General features: G+C 41.3%; 1 protein-coding gene across 2 annotated transcripts in view; it reads right to left on the bottom strand.

The window, feature by feature from the left end:
* LDAH (lipid droplet associated hydrolase) overlaps positions 1–16,160 on the bottom strand; it is a 116,406-nt gene extending 100,246 nt beyond the window's left edge. Inside the window, exons 1-3 of one of the 2 annotated variants that reach the window (XM_071548279.1) lie at positions 16,050–16,160; positions 15,740–15,949; positions 1,458–1,616 (exon numbers count right to left, since the gene is read on the bottom strand). In XM_071548279.1, coding sequence (XP_071404380.1) covers positions 1,458–1,611 — 154 coding nt within the window. In that variant the 5' untranslated portion in view covers positions 1,612–1,616; positions 15,740–15,949; positions 16,050–16,160. The remainder of the gene's footprint in view (positions 1–1,457; positions 1,617–15,739; positions 15,950–16,049) is intronic. The other variant, XM_071548278.1, reaches the window with a different exon arrangement.
* Between the last annotated feature and the right edge of the window lie 318 nt (positions 16,161–16,478).

Below are 16,478 nucleotides of genomic sequence, written 5' to 3'. Positions count from 1 at the left end.
TTGAGCAGAATAATTTACTTGCCTTGTAGAGCTACTCTGTCTTGGATGGTAGTGTTTGACTTCTGTGCTCTTCCCCTCCATATCTTTCTAATGATGTGTTAGCTTTACAGATTTACCCTTGTTACAACCTCTGCTACCAACCCAAACACAAGGGTATCACAACCCGAAGACAGGTGAAAGATCCACAACCTGGGGGAAAAAGAAACTCAGCTTTTTGATTAAGCCTTTCAGAAATGCCTTAACTGGAAGAAAGTAGCAATTGAAAGGCATTAAATTAGGCTTGTACCTCCAGAAAACCATTCAGTGATTTGGATCTGTACAAATAGTCTTTTACTAAAGAGTTTCACCATGCAGCATCTAGTTTAAAGGCTTATTCCCATGAAACAGGAATAAGAGGCAATCATAGGAGGCTTATTTCTTCTTTTCAGTTACTGAAAGAATTTAAACTTCACTGTCACTGGGTTAAAAGTCACACTATTATTCAAGTCGGAAGGCAAGGGCATAAAATAATTGTGCTCAAAAAAACCCAACATAAAATACTCCACGGGCCTCTCAAAACCTTGCAAAAAAACCCCTGAAAAATTGAATCTGTGCACACTTTCACCACTAAGTAAGGATCAAGCCTTACTTATTGTCTCATAAACAGCAACAGGGTACACTAACAGCGAGCCAAAGCTGTGGATAATTTAAAAACATAATTATTTGCACCATTTATTCCGTGGGAAGCAACAATAGTATCCAATACATTCAAATAAATTATAGAAAGCATTAGAAATCTGCAAACTCTAAGGCAGTGAAAGAGTCACAATATCTGTCTTTGAGTGGACTCAAGCTCTACTTTTGCTAAAGGCAGAAGTCCTACAGTTCACTGGCAGACTTCAACGAATTTTGGACTTCTCTATTAACTTTAACATTTGCTAAATGCAAGTTTAGACCCCTCACTTTAAGACACACATTTAAATAAAACTCAGAATTGTACAATGCTCATTTCAAGAGGCTTAGCATAAAAATTCAAGTGCAAAAGTCTAAGTTAAAAACCACTTCCTATTAAAAAGCTCCAACTTAAAAAAAACCCTACTGGATCCCAAATATTTTCCCAAATATTGTAACTTTCAGTCAGCACACAGCTGATACTGCAGTAACACTTCAACATGTAAGAAATACATGGAGGGAGAGCAATGAAAAGAAACAAACTAAAAACTGCAAAGCTTCCAGCAAACCACCACCACACCAAGGAAATGAGCAAGACCCTAATTTCTCAATACTGTCTTACAAATACAGGTAACAGTAGTAATTGAATGCACCAAAGAAATTTCACCATTGCAACATTATTGCTTTTGGGCCATATGCAGAAGCCAAAATCTACTACTTTATTTTGTAAGGTTTCTGAAACAGAACACAAACTTTCCAATCAATGCACTTCAAGACTTGGGGAAAAAAAAAAAAGAGCTCCTTACCAGGAATAATCATGAATAAGAGTCGGGGTAGATTTTTACTTTCATCTTTTGAGAGGTCTTTCCAGGGCCCACACTTCAAGACATGGGTAGCAGCTCCACAACAGTAGATAAATTCTTCATGCAATGGCACTGGCTCTTCTGACCCCGACTTCATGTTTGCTGTTAGGCAGAATAAGGTACTGTTATAATAGGTCATCAAACATTTACATAGCTGGCTCCTTGCTGTTACACCTTCCCACAGAAAGACTGCAAAAAAACCCATTCAAACCACCCCCACCTCCCACCAAAGAGCTGTCATACCCAGGAAACAGATGATCCAATTCACCATTTGATTTTTGAAGAGGTTATAGAAGGTGATATATGTTACTATTATATGAGAGAAAGCATCTCTCAATTTCTGTCACAGAAACACACAGTGATGAACTGGACAGTAAGATCTATTCTACTTTAAAGGCAAATAATTTTAAATTCCTCATTCATGCTGTCCACTGAAAAGATTCATCTGAAGACTATTTGAAGGCAAACAAAAGAAAAAATACCAAACTACTTTGTTCTTGTCTTTGTAATTTCTGTGTGCCTCATAACAAAACTGGATATTGTAGCAACCACCATGACCTTTTAACCATCAAAAGCATCTAGTTACGGATAACATGAGGTATTTCAACTGGTTTTGCTTAGTGAAAAAGGACCATTCATTTTTTAGTACAAAGGTACAAATTCTATTTCCTAGTCAGTTAGTGAAGTTTTAGGCATGTAAACCAAAGCCTAAAAGATACACCAAATTTGCAGGACCATTAGGCAGGAGCCAGTACCTTCATAGTCCTGGAAAATTCTCAGTGCTACACACCTTGAAAGGAGCAGATTTGAGTGAAATTTTAAGTAATAATGCTGGACAACATTTAAAAAGTACACTTGTAGAAACAGCATTTCTTCACATTCCACAGTTTTAATCTGAAATTTTGAAGGTAAAAGAACAACTAATGCAGAAAAGGCAAATGTTTTGGTTTGAATTAACAAGTACCACCTTGAAAAAAATTGAGTGTAGTACAAACAAATTACAGGGAGTGGAGTTCTTTGATACTTTCAAAGTATCAACTACAATTCTCTGGATTAAGCTTTTCCCCCTACCTCCCTACTTCACCCTGCCCACCAAAAAAAGTTTATTAATTGACAAAGGAGACACTTTTGCTACTTCATTATTTGCCATGCTGTTGTCTTAGAGTGCCCAAAATATAAGTAAAGTGAATTATATCAAACTATAAAAAGGTGTATTTGTAATGCTTTTTTTTTGCTTTTATTTCTTCATTATTTGAAGCTGAAAGAAGTCCAGAGCAGTTCTGATAGAGACACCCCATTACTTCAACAGTCCCAGTAAACATTAAGCTTATCACGGCTTTTCTGAAGTGTTTACAATCCAAGAGGCAAAAGTAATTAGTCCTTTTACAATAAAGTAGGTTCTATACAAAGTTTCTGATCATGAACAAATCTGTTGCAAAGTTTCATTTTAAACTTATTCCTGGAACAACTCCAAATGGAAATCCCACTGACAACTCTTCACTCACAAGCAGTATTTGCAATATAAGGCCAGAAGCAAAGCAATGGAAAAAGAAAACATAGCCATACATTTTGGACTGGAGTGGTGGGACTTTCAGGTTCACACAGGCTTCTCATACTAGCTTTGGTCAAGTTTTTAACTTATAATTTCAAAACCACACAGTGTTGCAGTACCTTAAAAGGATGACTGCACACTGGAGAAGAAAAGGTTTTCTGAAATACTGCCCTTCTGAGACAATCCCAAACAGCTTCCTGGTACTAACTCTATGTAATATCTGAAGGATTTTCTATTTATTTATTGTTGGGTTTTTAATTTGTGACTTTATGGCCTTTGGTAATAGAGGACAGAATAGAAAGATGGAGAAAAGATAGCAGAGGTACTCGCAGCATACTGCTCAGGTCTGTTTTAAGATGGAATATATGTACCTCTGGATCTCCTTCCCTCTTCAATAAATGAAGCTTTGAAGAATCATGTTGCCATTATAGGCTTCTATCTTTGGCATGAATTGCCTACATTTCCCCTAGAAATATCTTAAGATAGCCTACCAATTTCCAAACAGTTTTAACATGCAGAGGTCTCAAGAGATAAGGCTCCTACTGGCTGTGTCAGCTGGTGGAGTTTGTGCCACAGCAGCTCCAAGGATGCTGAGGAAAAGACAGAACCACAGATTTGACCAGTAGGAGTTTCACAAAAATCATCACAGAGTCAAAGTGATGCAACTGCACAGGAAATCAGGCCTTATTACATCCCATACTGTTTTTCTTCCTTCTCTTTAACCACTGCTCATAAATTCTCTAAACACATGAGGGCAAAGTATTGTAAGAAATGCAGCTTCTGTCAACAGTACTTAATCTAGTAACAAAATACCAGTCAGAATACAGAAATACGGGCTTTGACTCAGAGCTTCAGCACTAGATTAACACACCCTTCACGTAGGTGTCTACCTGAAAGCAAACTCCTATTACAGGATAACAAAGATTTAGCTGCCAGTGTATGGCTTGATCAGGGAATAACCATGGGACCAGCCTCTTGGTTTCCACCTCAGGATAAGATAAATGCTCCTCTGGTTTGCAAAGCCTATAAGAAAACTTGAGATACACACTTGCATTTGCAAATCAACACATGTTTAAGTGTCTTACTACTGATCATTTTTTTCAGATAGGAATATTTGGAAACAGAGTTATCCACAAAAACCAGATTACTTCTGCCATATGACCAAGTCTCTTCATACTCATCTTTGGTTCAACTGAACCCAAGGTAAAATGCTGGTAGAAAAAGTAAGTTTCCCTTGCACACACTGTGCTAATTACTCATGCACCTCTCCTGATAGCCCATTTTACCTGCTCCATCCTACACTATTAATTGGACTTGGCATTAGATTTCAAAGATAGTTTGGGAACAAAAAAAACTTATGATCTACATTTAAAAGAGTATTTAGTGACAGAACTGTAACAAACTTGGACTAGCACCACATGATGTAATTAGAGTAAGTCAATTGCTGGTTGGTATATAAACTATCCACAAACAAGACAGGACAAGCAGGGTGGTGTAAGTGATCTGAAGCAAGAGACAGGATGGTAACCATAAGGGCAAAGGTAAGTTGGATAAAACAATGATGAAACCAAACCACAGGAGAAAGGACAATTAAGGCAGATTTGACATATGTGATTCCATAAAACCATAAGAAATACATTCCAAGGTGTCCATGGCCAGGGTTACTGTGAGGCCACTCTCTATCCTTTCTGGTAAGTCACAATGACTGAACAAGCTACACAGAAAAGTGGTGGAATCACCATCTCTGGAAGCATGGAAAAATGTGTGGATGTAGCAGTAGGGGACATAGTTTAGTGGTGAGCATGGCAGTGCTGGGTTACCAGTCAAACTTGATGATCATAGAATCATAGAATCGATTGGGCTGGAAAAGACCTTCGAGATCATCGAGTCCAATCCTTGGCCCAACTCCAGTCCATTTATCAGATCATGGCACTCAGCGCCACGTCCAATCTCCATTTAAAAATCTCCAGGGATGGTGAATCCACCACCTCTCTGGGCAGCCCATTCCAATGCCTGAGCACTCTCTCTGGAAAGAATTTTTTTCTGATCTCCAACTTAAATTTCCCCTGGCAGAGCTTAAGCCCATCGTGCCCCTTTGTCCTATTGCTGAGTGCCTGGGAGAAGAGACCAACCCCCACCTGGCCAGAACTTCCCTTCAGGTAGTTATAGACAGTGATGAGGTCACCTCTAAGCCTCCTCTTCTCCAGGCTAGACAACCCCAGCTCCCTCAGCCTCTCCCCATAGGGCTTGTGCTCCGGTCCCTTCACCAGCCTTGTTGCTCTTCTCTGGACCCGCTCCAGCACTTCAATAACTTTTCTGAACTGAGAGGCCCAGAACTGAACACAGTACTCAAGGTGTGGCCTCACCAACACAGAGTACAGGGGAAGGATCACTTCTCTGGTCCTGCTGGCCACGCTATTTTTGATCCAGGCCAGGATCCCATTGGCCTTCTTGGCCACCTGGGCACACTGTTGGCTCATGTTGAGCTTCCTGTCAATTAGTACTCCAAGGTCCTTTTCTCCCTGGCTGATCTCCAGTCACTCTGTCTCCAGCCTGTAGGGCTGCATGGGGTTGTTGATCTTAGAGCTCTTTTCCAACCTTAACGATTCTATGTGAGACATGCTTGAAAACTGCAAAAAAGGTAACCACCATGCCCATGCTGGAGTGTGCAGGGAGCTCTAGGCCCGTCAGCCCCAGTTCACAGAAAGTTATCAAAAAAAATTGCCCTCAAAGTTGTACTCAAGCATGACACAACCATTAACTTACCAGCAGTGTCTTTCAAGGATCAGTGTTGGGCAACAGTGTACAATGTCTTCACTGAACACCTGCACAATGGGGCAGGTGGCACTCTCAGCAGGTTTGTGTGTAGTATCTGGGGGAGGAAGACACACCAACTGACACTGCAGGGCAGGGCTGCTATCCAAAGGGACCTTGACAGGCTGGAAAATCAGAAACTACAGGAAAGCCATGGGCAAATGGAAAGTCCTTGCACCCAGAGTTCAGTAAACCTATACACTCAGACAGGCTGGGGGCTCAAAAGCTAAGAAGTGGCTTTCCAAAAAAGACATTAGTGATCAACAAGTTGGAAGTGAGTCAGTAGCAAGCCCCTGCAACTATCAAGCCTAAGTATATACATAGCTGCATAAGAAGGAGTAGCCAGCAAGTTTTGAGATGTGATTATTAATATTCTGCTGCTTGGCTTTGGAAAGAGTGCATCTGGAGTACTATGTCCAGTTTTGGACTTCTCATACAAGCAAGACATCAATATACTGGAGACAGTCAGTTAGATGATACAGACATGAAGCATGTGATGTGTATCTAAAGGACAAGGAAAAAGTCAAAAGTTGCAACAAAGGTAATTCTGACTACAAAGGTTTCCCCATATGCACACTGAGGATTATTAAATAATGAAAGAAGCTACACAGAGAGGCTGTGGCATCTCCAACTGGGCAACGCTTTCACCAACCTGACGTACTTTGCCCTTTTGGATAAAGGAGCTGGACTACAACTTAGGATAACTTACAGAGGCTGGTTGTATGGAAATTCATGAGACTGGACTAGATACACAGAATTATAGCCATTTGCCATCTAAAGAGGTAAGAAGCACCCAAAGCACTATAGACTGATCGAGCTTAGCTGAGTCCTCAGAAAAATCACAGGAGCATGTATTCTGTATGTTCTTCTGATCATATAAAGGAAAACAGGTCAATCCTGCAGAAGAGACCAATTTGCCAATGGCAAATCATGCTCAAGCAACGCAACTGCCTTCAGTGATACAATACCTGGCTACAAGAATGAAAGAAAACATGTAGATGTAATGTACATTGTCTTATTAAGAATTTTGGCACCATTTCCCACTGCATTCTCCTTTCTAAGCCTAGAAAATTCAGACTAAATAAACTGACTTGCACAGTTTGAAAACTAACTGAACAAGCTTTAAAGATAGTCAACTACTAGTTGTCAGCTGAATGTCAAGTAATCTTGGGTCAATACTGGAGCCTATAAAGCCCAATGTTTTCATCAGGAGCCTGGATGATGAGAAAAACAAAGAAAACACAGACAACAATGCACTCTCAACACAGTAAGGCACACTGTGTATCAGACAAATTTGAAAAGCAAGGCCAGCAGTTGCACTGAAGTTTCTCTTCCCTTCTACTCCACCGTAGTGAAGACATACCTAACACTGAGCCCTCCTGTGTTCACCCCACCAGGTCAAAAACACAGGGGAACTTCCGAGGATGAAGGAAATCACTAGGTCAGAGTTTTAAGGAGAAGCTTTATGAATTGTGCTTTTTCAGTCTTCCAAGCTGTAATCACAAAGTAATCTAGAGCCATTTGAAAGAGACCTGCAAAGGCAGCATAGCCAAACTTTTCTTTGCAATGGCAGATGGTAAAAAAAGAGGCAACAGCCACAAGTTGTGTCTTGAAAGTTTAAGGCACCACAAAAAAATTAGTTGCTAAAAAAGTAATGGAAGATGTCTAGGAAGGCAGTGGAATCTGTCTTGTTAGAGGTTGTTAAGACTCAGCTGGACAAAACAGTAATCTTGATCTGAAGAGAAGGATGGACTACATTTTCTCCAGAGTTTTCTAGAAATCAACAGTGTACAGTTCTTATGGCCCTAAAACACCAGAAAGAGTAAAGCGTGAGAGGTACAAGAAGCTTCCCAGCAAATTTTTCTAGTACCTTAGCAAATGCAGAGTTTCATGCACACAGTACATGACAATAATTAAGTATATAGGTCAGAGAAAGGCATCTAAACTAGAGCAGTCCTCCAGAAACATAGGAAACTGAAATAGATGTGTTCTATGCAGTAGCTGTACCAGCTTAAACAAAAAAGAAACCGTGCCCCAATAGGTGATCTTACATGACTAAATTCAACATCACAAGACAAGAGAGTAACTGGAAAAACAGTGAGATTCCTTCAGCTGCCTGCTATGTTAAGGGTCTGGCAATTTCTGCAACAGAAGAGAATCCTCCAGACCTGACGTAAGCTCCTTGATTTGCAGGCTGGAACTTAGAGGCTTGTAGGTAAGACCCAGAAACAAAAGGGACAGACTGACCCAGCTGGTAAAAAAACTGCAAAGAGTAACAAAGGAAGGGGGGGACAACATGATGTGACAGACGAGGGATTACACAATGCCTAGGTCTCATCAAGGATTTATTTGGACAAACTACAAACAACAGATGCCAGATTGTCTAAGGAAAAACAACAAACACAAGTCAAAGACTTTGCAAGCTGTTCTGACACCAGTCACAAATCTTGACCAATTCTTTATAAAAAAAGCAGCAGCAGCAGGCAGTAGCACATAAAAATGAAACATTTCTTCTTTGTATTTTCCAGTACAATTCTCTGTCAAAGTCATATACAAATTCCTTTTGCACTAGCTCTGAATTATGTCAGATATTAACTGCAAAAATGAGCAAAGCTAAAAAGTTACACCTCAAATGAAGCAATGTAGTTATACAAAATAACCCAATAAACCCCAAACAACTCTACCTAAGGCAGTTCAAAGCAGCAGGCTGCTTTTCTCTAAAACTAGTGAAATAATTAGATAGCCTTGTTTTCGACCTAGCAATCTGATTTCTTCACTTGTTTTGTTCCTGCATCATTATGCCCATGCTCCTCCCTCAAACTGTAAAATGGCTGGGGGAATTTCACTGATGACTGTGCAAAAATATCAGTGAAACACGTGGAAATGAGGTACAGCTCACTCATGCTTAGGGCTGTAATGACAAAAAGCTAAAGTGCAGAATGAAAACAGGAATCAGTTTTCTGAACCTTGTTCCAAAAGAACATACAGGAGGCTGTGTGCAGATCTAAGGAGAGAGAAACCTAATTTTAAGAACTGGAACTACCTGCAAGACCTTTGTATTATCACAATCTTTGCATTTTATTACCATTAATAACCTTGTAGCAATGATGAAGAAATTGCATATTGTCCTTGTGGAAGGGAAGCCGGGAAAATGACTTCTGGGTATCAGTTTTGTACAGGACAAGTGGCCCCTTGTCAGTGCCACACATTATGAAACCAGTTACTGAGAGCGCTTTTCAGCAAAATTGTTAGCTTGGAAAGGCCTGTTTGTGGGTTCAAATCAGGAACAAATGGATCACCCACCAATCTTGTTCCAACAAGGTGCTTTGCTCTGATATGAAAAATTTGAACGGAGTTTTGGGGGTAAGGAATCATGAAATCAGAAAACATTTTCAGATCCCACATTGATACATTGTCTACAATATCTACACTGGCCTGGTACAAAATTATTCAACAGAGAGGGTGATCAAAATCCTGGGGAAATGGATTAGGCATGTCCATCATAAATTTTAACCAATCTTTATATCTCACAGCAAGTTTTGGCTTTAAGAAGTTCATCACGCACTAACGACTGAAAAAAAAATGGAGCTCTTTTAAATTATCATACTAGAACTATTACAGCACACTTGGTCTTGATTTCCACACTACTCACAAGAGGATGAAACAGCAAATGAAAGACTTCCATGGGCATCAGGTGCAGTGGTAACCTTTATGAAAGCAGCTGAAAGCTTCGACTGCTGGTCTACAGCACTCAAGTCAGCAACATCCGAAGTTTCACTGCAGTTCTGGCAACAAGGCACTAAGTTTGATGACTTGGTCTCTTTATCTCCTTTGGCAATGACAGGTCTCAGTTTAACAAAGGTCTCAAAACCCCAGTTATGCTTATCCAGTGCTCAAAGAGCAGAGTCCACGTCCTCTGTTACCAGGTAGATCAAAGCTCCTGCATTTGCCATTGCAATTTAACACTCAGTTAAGAAACACGTACACTGGAGTCAGAGAGAACAGAAGCAAACCCTGAGAAGTTACCCTGGTGTGGCTGAGGGCCCATAAGCCTTTATACAATACTAGTGACTATAAATGTATCCAAAAGAACAAAGACATGACATTCTAAAAGCAGCATATGTTTTAGCAAACACATTTCAGCATACAGTGGAAGAGGTCCTACATATCACATTCTGCCAATCTATTTAACCAGACCCAGCTGGTCACTCACTTTTTCAAGTTGTTAACTGTTCAGTGCTACCAACACAAAAATGACCCCAGAAGAGTTCAAGTTTGTCTTGGTTTGCTTTTTCCTAAAGTAACTTCATAAGCATAATTAAAGCTGGGAACCCTACAGATTACAAGAAATTGGTAGCTATGCTCCCAGGAAATTCCCAATTTCCCAGTCAATGCACAGGTCTGATAATAAAGCTAAGAATATCCATGACCTAAAAGAAATAAGCAAGTTGTTGCTTAAAGAAACAAATGCACTCAAAGAAGCAATGATGGTTTTATTTGTATGAAAGTAAATAGGATGGCTTAATTGGATGAAATATGAGGCGTTTTACAAAACAGAATGTGGGAGATTGGGAAACTTTTCCATCTCAAAGGAAGAAAAAGTTGTTCATTTGCACATGGTATTGAGATCTGCTGGAGAAATGAAGTAACTTTTGAAGACAGCTTTCCCTTCAAACACTGCATTAAAGTACTGGAGCAAGAGAAAAAAACCTGGGGATTTTATAACTGAAATCTTACAGAAGAATAAACAGAAGGTGGTGGGCATGAATAACATGTGGGTACAAAAAATACATTTTAAGTATAAATTCTGAGATTAAACTGCAACTTTAGCAAAACCTTGGTCAAATAAAGATAGAGCATCTATGTGAAAGAACACAAAAAGCTGCTGCTGAAGTACAATGTACATGTGGTAATAAAGGTTTCTGGGAGAAAAAACTATGCCAGGTCTCTTCTGATCAACAACTTTCAAGGACACAGCAGACTCACATCAAGAGAATCTTGTAAATAAACTTTCCCAGCTGCCTGTTACATTAGAAAGTCGAAGGGAGATAAATCAGTTTGGAATGGATAGCACAAGAAAATTGTCACAAATACAGTAAAGTTTGCAAAGTATGCAATTTGTTTATTTGAATTATGTTGAACATCAGTACTTTGGGAGCCACAGGGCAAAACTGAAATGTAACACCATGATTACAGACAGGGTTAAAATCTGGCTGAAGTTAGAGGTGGAAATGTTACACTTCATGAACAAGAATGCATCATGCTTAAGTTTGGATACAGAGAAAAGAAACATTAGTGACCTTTAAATTTCAATACACATCACCACACAAAACAGAGCACAGTCAAAAGTGAACATTCATGTGAATTATGGGGGAGAGGACATGGCCTTTCACAGGGTTTTGCTTCAAAGGAGAGAGAGACATATCAAAATATACTACAAAAAAGAAAAAAAGGTGAAGGAACAGGTAATCAAGGACATAACATACGTATGAGAAGAAATTGAAAATAGTGTTGATAAAGGAACATACATATGCAAATAGTTTTGCTTGTGTTCTAAGGGTTGGGATAAAACACTTGCTCACTAAACAAAGATGATGCTTCTCTGCCATTTGGTTCCTACTATCTGAGGGGAAAAGGAGAATTTTGCAACTTTTCAAAAAGATGAAGAAAGGCAAATAATTATTTGACTTTGCAACCATATGTTCTATACTCTTATTTTTTCTCCTGCTTCAAAAAAACTACAGGCCCCACATTTCTGTTGGACAGATGTTTCAGTCATACAGGTAATCTGGACAACATTCAAGGAAAAATAAAAATGCAATAATGTCACGTAATGGAAACCTATATACTCACTTAAACCACAGCATCCAGAAGTTAAGCACTTAAAGAGACTTCCATCTTTCAGCAGCAGTAAGAACAGGCAAGAGCAATACAAAGCAATTGCTATTTCATCTTACATTCAATAACTCCTTTTCCCCTTCTATCAGAGTAACATTCACTGCTCTCTTTTTTCTTGTTAAGTAATGCAAAGTTCAAAAAGCCTAATGAATACTAGCAAGAAGCAGGAATCAAATTAAAAAAAAAAAATCAAAACCCACACACCAATACAATCAGCGGGCATCATGCTACCCTTGATTTGACTTTCCCCATCCTTTCCTGTGCTGTTCAGCATAAATCCCCCTACAGAACTATCCCTTATTGTTATAGTTTGAGCCGGCAAAATGCCAACTGCCTGGTACCCAGTCAAAAAGTCCACTCCCAGAGCAGGAGAGTGAGGGAAAACAGCAGAAATGAGGCTTTAAACACAGTGAGGTTTTTATATTTATACAGAGAAGAGGAGAGCTTAACACAGAATATGAAATAGCACATAATGGCAGGAAACACCAACAGGCTCACCGAGGTCGCCCCAGCTAACAGGTGAAACTCCAAACCAACCAAACCTCCTCCCCAAAGGAAACCTCCCAGCAAGAGGGAAAGAGGAATTAACAGAGGAATTATTTGTTTCTTCCCTTTTTCCATGTTTGTCATTCTCCTTTAAGCTAAAATATGCTTAAAATTCAAACCACTTTTTTCTTCTCATGTAATTATTTCAACTTGCATGTGTTCTTACATCAATTGGTTTATCCTGCCTTCAGCTTAACTCTCCAGCTGCTGTTGGTTTTCCTGCTTTCTAACAAGGGCATAAAAGAATTAGTCAAAATCCCATCTCCTCACAGTAGACCAACTTACTAGTCACAACTGCATTCTCCAGTAATCTCTCAACCTGTTTGCTGCCTACCATCTCCTCCTTATGTTTACTGCAGCAGGTGCACATCCTGATACTCATTTACTCACCTAAACAGGTTAGGAAGGCACTGTGAGCAGACCTGGAAACAAACAGACTGTATGCAGCTCTGTGCAGAAGACAAAGGAAATCAAACAGGACAACCAATGAATAGGAGACATGAATAAAATTAGGTAGCATTAGATCCCTTTCTGAGTCACTACAGCAATGTAACTGTCTATACTACTGAGGCCTGGAGTCCCAGTCCTTCCCAGTAAGAAGCACTGGTGATGTTCCTCATTCTGCTGATCAAGGGGACAGGACGGGGAGTTGAACAGCCAGGCTGGACACAGTGGTGATACAGCCAAAATGTTTCTCTCAGCACCACACTGCAGGAAGGCTTGCACGTGTCAGTGCTCTGACATACAGACCTACAGTCCTGATCATAAGAGGATTCAAGCCATTCTGGGAACACTCTAGCTTTTTCCTCACAATCCCAGTAATTCCTGAAGTTACTACATTACAGCATTTTGCACAAGGGCCCAGCTCCTCCCATCAAGATAATCCTGCTAAAGCCTGACAACACATGACTGTGTACGAACGCATACATGAACAAAGCCTGTGCTCACCACAGGTGCAAATAAACACCCAGTTATAACCTCATATTCATTTTATTCCCAACTCATGCTACAATTTCTTTAGGGAGGTAAAATTTGAGGAGTCAGACTTCCAAAGAAAGTTGGTATCACTAAAGTATTCCTTTGTAAAACAAACAAACAAACAAACAAACAAGAAATTTGAGTAAAGAATTGGTCAAAACAAAGGACAATGGGAACGGAGTCTAAACAGAAGCAGGAGATGAGATACAAAAAGGAAAGAACCAAATGAACACCATGGTTACTGGCAGCAGCAAGAAGAAGCAACGACACTGAGCAAAAAGACAAGGATGCTGATAAAAGAAACCCTGCCAAACTTGAAGTTCTAGCATCTCTAGTTAGACACAGTTCTGGCCCATAAGGATTACCTAACATATGGTAACAGGGCACTTACACAGTGCACAGCTGTGTGAGGTGGTTGTGCAATCCCAGCCAGGTAAACAAACAGTTCTCTCATTCATTTCACTACTGACTAGGTACTCAGGCTGGTATTCATGTGAAAAGTCCAATTTGTTTCAAGCTTAATTCTTCATTAAGCTCATACCTCTCATACTACACAATTTCTTCCTATTATGAATATTCTCCCACCAGAAAAATTTACTTCTCCTAGTATAGCCTGTTCACAAACCTTACTGGACATCTAAATATCATCATTCAAAGTGTAAGCTGGAATCCAATTCTGTCAAACATTTTATTGAAAATTCACAGTGTTACATAGTGGTTTGTCAAGAGCAGAAAAAACATACTTCTATTGCTATTAGGAGCATGCCTGATTTAAATAAGTGAAAACTTCCTGTCCTCCATATCCTGTAAACATGTTTTCTGTACAAATACATGCATAGCACCAGTAAAGGTGAAACCTTGAAATTCTGCTTCCAATACTTGGTAAAAATAACGCAGACATTATCCAAAATGGGGACTATCATTATAATAAATCACAATAATGTGAAAAACAGTGTCATCTAAAAGAAATCAAAGTTATCAATAAAAAGAAACCAAAACAATAAAAACAGCGCAATTAGAAAACTTTAGAGTAAATATTCTCAAATTTACTGGTTACGTTCTTTGGCTTGGCAGTCCTACTGATAATTTTGTTTTACCATTACCCATACACAATTTATTGTAATAGCCTTGGTGAATCAAATGAAGCAGATAAGTAGGTAATGACCCATCAGTGTGTAGTGTAATTTAAAGAGTAGGAAATACTAAAGAGAACGAGCAGAAAGCATGTTGAAAACCAACAGTCGTACCTTCTGAGCTCGTGGATATTTGACCCACAGAACTACTTGAGGCTGGATGCTGGGAAAACTAGAGTTCCACATGGGTCGAAGACAAGAAAGAGTTGATGGAGAACTTTGTATTTTTAAGATCACTATACATCTATGTGTTCCAGAAAGTTCCTGGACTACACTTTGTTGCAAGCTGAGTGGATACTTTACAGAATGGGACTAGATAAAGTAGCACTGCATATGCTTGCCTTTTTCACAGGCATCTGCTTAGGATATTGCCAAAGACTTTTGAAAAATCACTGACTTCGACTGCTTTTATACAATCCCTGTAGTAATTCCATGATGGACAATACTCTTAATGCTGTCTCTTACCCAGTTCTGTAAATGTGTGACCACTTCCTTCACTGACATCATAAGCAAGTGCCCCAAGAAAACAGGAAACTGCAATAATCCCAATTAATAATTGAACACTTCCAGTCTCTGAGTCACACAGAATATAGATTCCTGTCCAGATTCTGTGACATGCCTATGCAGATGGACTGTCACACTTTAGCTGGACATCACAAAGTCCCAGAGGGCCAGGAATACACATCATCTTAAAAAATAAGGGTCTACATCATTCAAGCTCTTCAAGTCTGCTTATGATAAGGCTTTATTATTACACATCAGTTGCAGGAAATGAAGCTGTTTCATCATTTTTGCAACAAAACAAAAAGCTCTCAAAACTGCCATGCCTCAACAGCACTTCATCATTGGCTTAATTTCTTTAATTGCACATTGCCATTTACACTGCCTCCTGAACCTGCTGCTCACCTCCTGTCTGGCACAGGTGTTTCTTCTCTTCCATAGTAAGCACAGGCTTGAAGGCAGGTGCCAACAGTGGTGATGCCCTGGGAGCAGCGCTGAGAGCCAGCCTGACAGGCAGCGGGTCCCCGAAGGGTGTGTGCGCCTGCCAGACTTGCTACTTTCCCAAACCAACAGCTCCTCCACTAAAAGACACTCCTCTGAACTTAAAAAGTCTCATCTCACTTATAGGAATTTATAACCTTATGTCCCACTTTTCCTATTTGCAGGCCCTTCAAGTCACAGGCTTTTCCTTCATTTCTTGTTTTATAACGTGCCGCTTAGATAACAAGCATCAGTCAGGCTCCGAGAGATGCTTCATGGGAACACGTGCTGACATATGGAAGAAACACTACAGGAAGCATCACCTCAGTTATCTTCTGGAAAAGGAGACACCGCTCAGGACTCGCCTCCTGAAGTCTCCTCCCAGTCCATGACAAAACATGCCAAAGGAGCACGTACGAAGCGCTGCTCACTGCACGGGGTGTGCTACTCCATCCTCGACCGCACGCCCAGAGACCACCGGCGTTATGGACTGCACGGACCTGGCCCCGACACACCGGGGCAGGGGCACCTCCCTGCTGGGTGAGGCTGCGGCTCAGCCCCGCACAGCGCCGGGGGGCTGCGGGACCCGACACGGGGGCAGGGGGCGGCAGGGGAGGCCGCTGCGACACGTACCTTCCCCGTCCGCGGCTCCCGGCGCGGCGGCGGCGGCTGCTGGGCTGTGTCTGCCGAGGCCGGGCGGAAGCGGCCGGCGAGGAGGGGCGGGGGCGGCCGGGCCGCTCCTTCCGCCGGGGCCGCGGGAGAGACGGGGGCGGGCCCGGCCCGGCCCGACCCGCCTCCTGCCCGCCCGGGGCTGGGCCAGGAGGGCGGGGTGCAACCCCGGCAGGGATGGGATGGGACAGTGCTGCCTTGCCTTGGCTTACCTTACCTTGCCCTGCCCTGCCCTGCCCTCCCCTGCCCTCCCCTCCCCTCCCCTCCCCTCCCCTGCCCTGCTCTCCCCTCCCCTCCCGTCCCTTCCCCTCCCCTCCCCTACTCTCCCCTACTCTCCCCTCCCGTCCCCTCCCCTCCCCTCCCCTCCCCTGCTCTCCCCTCCCCTCCCCTGCT

Source organism: Pithys albifrons, chromosome 2 (assembly GCF_047495875.1).
Source record: "Pithys albifrons albifrons isolate INPA30051 chromosome 2, PitAlb_v1, whole genome shotgun sequence".
Lineage (NCBI taxonomy): Eukaryota > Metazoa > Chordata > Aves > Passeriformes > Thamnophilidae > Pithys > Pithys albifrons.
This window is presented reverse-complemented; position numbering and strand designations above follow the sequence as displayed.